At 59.9% G+C, this 6,635-nt stretch overlaps 1 protein-coding gene across 1 annotated transcript in view; it reads right to left on the reverse strand.

The window, feature by feature from the left end:
- Positions 1 to 6: 6 nt before the first annotated feature.
- NOS1 (nitric oxide synthase 1) overlaps positions 7 to 6,635 on the reverse strand; it is an 80,204-nt gene continuing 73,575 nt past the window's right edge. Inside the window, exons 26-30 of the mRNA XM_006754134.2 lie at positions 4,876 to 4,997; positions 3,734 to 3,882; positions 2,209 to 2,403; positions 1,657 to 1,778; positions 7 to 782 (exon numbers count right to left, since the gene is read on the reverse strand). Of these exons, the coding sequence (XP_006754197.1) occupies positions 767 to 782; positions 1,657 to 1,778; positions 2,209 to 2,403; positions 3,734 to 3,882; positions 4,876 to 4,997 (604 nt within the window). The 3' untranslated portion in view covers positions 7 to 766. The remainder of the gene's footprint in view (positions 783 to 1,656; positions 1,779 to 2,208; positions 2,404 to 3,733; positions 3,883 to 4,875; positions 4,998 to 6,635) is intronic.

A 6,635-nucleotide genomic window follows, 5' to 3' on the forward strand; every position in this document is an offset into this window, starting at 1 on the left:
CCCAATCGAACAGATGGGTGAGTTTCCCAGCCAGGGCGCCCTCCTGGTGCAAGAACCTAAATGCATTGCGTTCTCTGACTCCCCTTTCCTTGGAGATTTCCCCCTAAATCCTCACATGCCCTCTCCGTGCCCGGACCCTGTATTTCCGGGACCATTAGGGTGCTCCCAAGTGTTACAGGGACCTGGGCGCAGTCCCTCAGTGCAGGACGCGTGAGCAGCCAACGCAGGCTGGGCCGTGGTTCCTGGGCCCCGGGGTCTGCAGGCAACGCGCTCATGTGGGCAAGAGGCCTGACGGAGACCCAGGCCCATCGCACGACCGGACGTCATCCTGTACAAGGTAATAAGGTGGGGCTTCGGCGCTGGGAGACTGGCTCAGAAGACTCTTCCGTGTGATCCCTGCGCCTCTCCCAGGGGAACCCCCGAAAACAAGCCCGCCAGGAGCGCCCCACGTCCCAGGGCCTCCACGAGCATGGACTTGTCCTTGTCAGGAGGGGGGGGGCAGTGCTGTCAGAGCCGCCGAGGAGCATAAAGGCGTCGCATCCCAGCAGGAAGACTCAGGAGGAAACCCCAGGAGGCCAAGGACGCACGGAGAGGCGAGGACCCAGGAGAGGAAAGCCAGGACAGGCGGCGACAGGATGAGGCAGAGCGGGGCCGCGCGGGTCCCGTGGGAAAGGTTCATTGGTGTTCACGCTTAGGGAACCTGCCGCCACCCCTGCCGCCGCGCATGGGGCGGACCCCTGCCGTCCGTCCGGGCAAGAGCATCTGGTTAGGAGCTAAAGACCCTGCGGGAGAAGAAGTGAGGGGTTAGCGCCGCTGCACCAGGCTGCTGTGAGCTGAGGGACACGAGGACGCCCACCTACACTCAGCACGGCCTTCCCTGCTCTCTCTGCCTGCACCTGGCACCCGGCTGGGACCTGCCAGGAATGACCGAGTGAATGGGTGAGCGCTGGCTCCCGACACACCGGCCAGGAGGAGGGGCATTTAAGGGGCTCAGGGACAGCCCAAGGAGGGCGATGGTCACAGCAGTCACGTGAGCCTCCTGGACACACGAGTGTGTTTTCGAGACGGCCGGGTGGTCAGGGGACATCCGCGCGGGTATGTGAGAGCCGGAGCGTGTGCCCTCTGCCACTCTAAAGGCGACGGCTCCACGGCCACCGAAGTCCCAGGGGCCAGGGCGGGGAAGGGGGGCGTGAGGTTACACTCAGGCTGGCGTGTCCTGGCACTGCGGTCAGCTGCAAACAGTGAGACTCAATCCCGGCCTCGGGTGCCCCAGACTGTTCCCAGCCATTTCTAAGGCAGGCGTGAAGCTGTCAAAATAATGCCACTTGGAATCTGCATCAGTGAGAGCGTCCCCAGCCATTCTGGGGGGTGAGAGATGTGGTGGGAACCCCAAGACAACGTGGCAGAGCCCTGAGCCGTCGTTCCACTAGGGGGCGCCCCAGGCAGAAGCTGGGGTTCCCACACTTGAGGGCACCGAGGCCTAGGCTCTGTGGGCCTGGGCCTGGAGGGTGCGTTCCTAACTGCTTCCCGGCGCTGCTGCCGCGTCTCAGGGACCCCTCGGGGGGGAAGGCCCCGTTGCTGAGGTCAGACGCCCCTGCCCACCAGGACCAGAGGGAGGGTGCTGCCACCCCTCGCCGCGGGACGGGGCCAGCTTACTCGTCGGTGTCCTTTTTGCTCTCCTCAATGAAGGCGATCGAGGATTCGGACCTAAGGCGGTTGGTCACTTCATACGTTCGCAGCGTGACCCCGAAGATGTCCTCATGGTAGCGGTTGTCATCCTGGGGACGGAAACAGTCAGGGAACAGCCCTCAGAGCCAGCCCTGGGCACGGAGAGGGCAGGCACGTGGACAGTGCCCTTGGTCTCCCCGGCCCGGATGACAGTGAGCACCCTGGGTCCGTCCAGGAACAGGCTGCTGCTCTGTGGATTCTGAGGACAGGAGGGGGGGTCAAATGGGAGCCTCCGCACCCCCTGCCCTCTCCCAGTGACCTGGCTGCTGCCGCTGCCACCCCACAGCCCCAGCCCCATTCCACCGGCTCCCCTGCACGCAGCCCTCCTTCCTCCTCTCTCCGCGGGGGGCTGGGACACCCCCATCCTCTACCCGAGCCAGGGAGGGCCAAGCGGGAGCAGGGATGTCGTGATGGCTCCCCAGGCATCGAGACAGGGCCTCGGGTGCCGGGAAAGGGAAGCGGAGGCCAGCCGCCACTCACCCTCAGCCGGCTGATGAACACGCCCGCGTCCTCCACCGAGAGCTTCCCCTGCTGTGCCATGATGCGCTGGATGGCCTTGAGGACGTCGGCGGCCATGGTGACGTCCCCGCACACATAGATGTGGCCCCCCTGCTCCTTCAGGGCCTGGTACAGGGGTTCCGCCAGCTTCTCCTGCAGGATGTCCTGCACGTACTTCTGTGGAGAGCAGGGGCTGCGTGAGCCCCGGGGAGCAGAGCCGACGTGGGGGTTATGGGCAGGGGGTGACCTCTGGGGAGTGAAGACAGGAGGACAGCCCCCCCGAGGCTGTGGGAAGGAGCGGCTCCCCACTTTGCACTTGGCTGTGCGGAGGTCCCCAGAACTTCTCCTGGAGCGGCATTCAAGGGGAGCATTGTCTACCTGCTCCTCTCTCCAACCATCAGGGGTCCCCCATGAGGTGTGGATGCCATATACTTGCCAGAGCAGGTTTTTTTATTTTTTAAAAAATATATTGTTGCCGAAACCGGTTTGGCTCGGTGGATAGAGCGTCGGCCTGCGGACTGAAAGGTCCCAGGTTCGATTCCGGTCAAGGGCATGTACCTGGGTTGCGGGCACTTCCCCAGTGGGGGATGTGCAGGAGGCAGCTGGTCGATGTTTCTCTCTCATCGATGTTTCTGACTCTCTATCTCTCTCCCTTACTCTCTGTGAAAAATCAATAAAATATATTTAAAAAAATATATTGTTTATTGATTTTAGAGAGGAAGGCAGAGAGAGTGAGAGATAGAAACATCAATGATGAGAGAATCATTGATCGGCTGGCTGCCTCCTGCACGCCCCCTACTGGGGTTTGAGCCCACAACCCGGGCATGTGCCCTGTCTGGGAATCGAACCGTGACCTCCTGGTTCACAGGTCGATGCTCAACCACTGAGCCACGCTGGCCTGGCAGGAGTGGGGTTCTTACAGGTGTCCTATGCTGACGTGGCAGAGCAGCCCCCGGCGGACAGCAGGAGGCGGGGATAGGTGAGGGCTGCCAGGCCGTACCTGCGCAAAGCCAGCTGCTGCAGCCGGAGCAGGAAGTGGGCTAAGGGAATGGGAGGGGGCCCCAGGGGTTTGCTACAGGCTGTTCCGATGCCTCTGGCCCAGGAAACTCCCCTCGGCCGAGGCTGACATCCAGCAGTTCACCTGGCCTCGCTGTCCTGATGTTGATGTATTTCTACAGCAGCTGTCAAATGGCCACGCCCAGACTGTCAAATGGCCACGCCCAGACTGTCAAATGGCCACGCCCAGACTGTCAAATGGCCACGCCCAGACTGTCAAATGGCCACGCCCAGACTCTCTGAGTTTCCCCCTCACCCCAGCTGTCCTGGCTTCCTTCCCGGGACCCCCCTCCCCCGAGGCCGACCCCAGACCCTGCAGGGGCATGCTCCAGGCCTGTGGCCCTTTCCATTTGGGCTGGTAGGGTCTCTTATGGGCCATCAAATATTTTTTTAAAATTCACATCGAAACGTTTTTCCCGGCCAGGGTGGGGCCGGGACGGAGCAGGGTCACCTTTGGTCTGTCGGGCTCCCGGGAGTAGGCCGTGTACAGTTCTCTGAAGACCCCCGCGTTCCGGGCCTGCAGGGTCTCCTCCCTGTAGATGTGGTCCACCTTGGACTGCCGGCACCCGAAGACCAGGATCATAGGGCAGGGACTCATTCCTGGGACCAGAAGACCTCATGTCACCCACAGCCCTGGTGCCTGATTGGGGGGTGGCTGGTGGTGCCGGGGGGGGGGGGGGAGTGTTTTCTGATGGTCTTAGGCGACCCCTGTGAAAGGGTCGTTCGACCCCCAAAGGGGTCGCGACCCACAGGTTGAGAACCGCTGAGCTAGAGGGCCATGAACACAGGGGCAGGACACACGGACACACGGACACACACACACACATGGAGGTAGGTGAAGTGTGCTCAGATGCTCAGACTTTGGCAAGCCTCCCTTCTCTGAGTCTCGATCTTCCCTCCTGACCCCGTGGGAGGGGCTAAGACCCCAGACTTTGGAGCGACACAGCCTGGGTTCGAACCCCAGTCTGACAACAAGCAACTTGCTTAACTTTCTCCGTCTCCGTTTCCCCCAGGTACAAAGCAGGAACAACAACAGCTGCCTGATAGGGTTACTGTTAGACATGAATGTCAGACCCCAGAACGGTGCCCGGTAGAAAGCGAATACAGTACAAACGTTAGCTATTCTACGAGAGCGACAGTTCCACAGGGCGGGCGTTTTTTCTAGGTTGTTTCTGTCTTGGTCATTGGTATGCCTCCAGCGCCTACCGCCGTGTTCGGCATTTACCAGCTGCTCATTAAATCCCTGTCTGACGCCAACACTGTGGCTCCTCCCCACAAAGCCACTCTGAGTGTAGCCCACACAGCACAGCCTGCCCTTGAATAGGAGCCTCTGAGCGAATCCCGTCAACACGCCACTTGAGAAGGCTTCATGTTTACCCTTCAGGGCTGAATGGTAAGGAGGGTCCAATCTTAACCGCCCAAGAGATGGGGCATTTCAGGCCCAAGCATAAGCTGAGGGGAAGATTTGTTCGGGCAGGTCCTGGGAATGGCACCAGGGGTCGGGTCGGAACCATGCTCCCCAGCCGCAGCCCCGCAGGCGGCGAGGCTCTGGAGAGATAACGGCCACCCCGTGGCTACTGGGCCAGGACCCACCTTTGTGTTGGATATCAAACTGCCGCTGCTGCCAGAAGCTTCGGAAAGGGGCGATGCCGGTGCCTGGGCCGATCAGGATGCAGGGCACTTGGGGGTTTCGGGGCAGGTGGAAGCCGGGCGCTCTGGACAAGGAAGAGGAGGTCAGAAGGCTTGCTGGGTCAACTGTGACGAAGAATAGCTGGGTCACCCTGGCCAGTGTGCTCAGTGGTTAGAGCGCCGGCATGCACACTGAAGGATCATGGGTTCAAGTCCTGGTCAAGTACCTGGGTTGCAGGTTTGGTCCCCGACCCTGGTCGTGACGTGTGTGGGAGGCATCCAATCAGTGTGTGTGTGTGTGTGTGTGTGTGTGTGTGTGTGTGTGTGTCTCCCTCCCCTCTCCCTTTCACTCTCTTAAAAATCAATGGAAAAAAATATCCTTGGGCGAGGATTAACAAACAGAACAGTTGGTTCTCAGGGAGACCAGGGCCGTCTTGGGGAGAATACAGCAAGACCTGCAGCTCTGCGGCCTGGCCAGGTGCTCCCGTCAGAGTGGGAGGTCCCACAGATTGGGGGAGTCCCCCGTCTGCCTATCCCTCCATTTCCCAATGAACCCCGTTGCTGAGCCACAAAGGGCAGTGGGGTTTCCTACCTCAGCTCTACTGACGTTCGGGGTGCATACCTCCCTGTGGTGGGGACCGTCCTGTACATGGTGGGCTACTGAGCAGCTCCCTGGCTGCCACCCTCTAAATTCCAGGAACACCCCCCAGCAGTGACAGCCAAAGACACCTCCAGAATCGCCAAATATAACGCCCCCACCCCCGCACCCCCATTGAGAACCGCTGATTTAAGCTCCCATGAGAGCTCCTATTACCAGGGAGCCACCCACTCCAGGGGACACAAGCATCACCTGGGGGTGTTAAAAGGGGAGCAGGTTTCTGAGGGGTCAGTCAGTCTGGCCTAGGATTCTATTCCTCTCTCTCTCTCTCTCTCTCTCTCTCTCTCTCTCTCCTCACCAGAGGATATTTTCCCATTGATTTTAGAGGGAGTGTAAGGAAGCGGGGAGACAGAAACACATCGATTGGTTGCCTCCTGCATAGGCCCGACCAGGGCCAGGGATGGAATCTGCAACCGAGGTACGTGCCCTTGACTGGAATCGAGTCCGCAGGCTGACGCTCCATCCACTGAACCAAACCGGCCAGGGCTGGGACTCTATTTCTGAAGCACCCTGAAGGTACGGGGACCATCCCATCAACAGTCGAGCAAAGTGGCGGGCCAGGGCCACAGTTCAGGGAGAGAAGTTATTGACAAAGCAGACACTTACATTGGGCCTAAGCTCAGGCATGTCCTTTGTTTGTAAAATTTTTTAAAGTAATATTTTTTAGTTTGGTTGACTGATTGTGATAAGAACACTTAACATGAAATCTACCCTCTTAACAGATTTTTAAGTGCACACGGCGGTGCTGGAATCACAGGCAGGAATGTCCTTTACAAGGGAGTTGGGAGAAGGCTCTGATGGATGGTGGTGAGAGATGCTTGGATCCCGTTTCTAAGAAACTGGGGACAGCGGGGTGTCCTCTAGAATTTGGACAGAGCCCCCCCCTGGTCTGCAAACACCGTGGAGGCCGAGCCTGCGTCACGGCTCTCCTGCAGCCGCCGCAGTGAGCTGAGGACATGCACTGGGCACACGCCGCTGGCTGGCTTGCCCTTGGCGAGAGGGCTTTCTTAGCTCCTGCGGGTCCTGTCTGGTGATCCCGCGGCCTTAACACCTGGGAGGGACGCAG

The sequence above is a fragment of the Myotis davidii genome, unplaced genomic scaffold (genome assembly GCF_000327345.1).
Source record: "Myotis davidii unplaced genomic scaffold, ASM32734v1 scaffold1330, whole genome shotgun sequence".
Lineage (NCBI taxonomy): Eukaryota > Metazoa > Chordata > Mammalia > Chiroptera > Vespertilionidae > Myotis > Myotis davidii.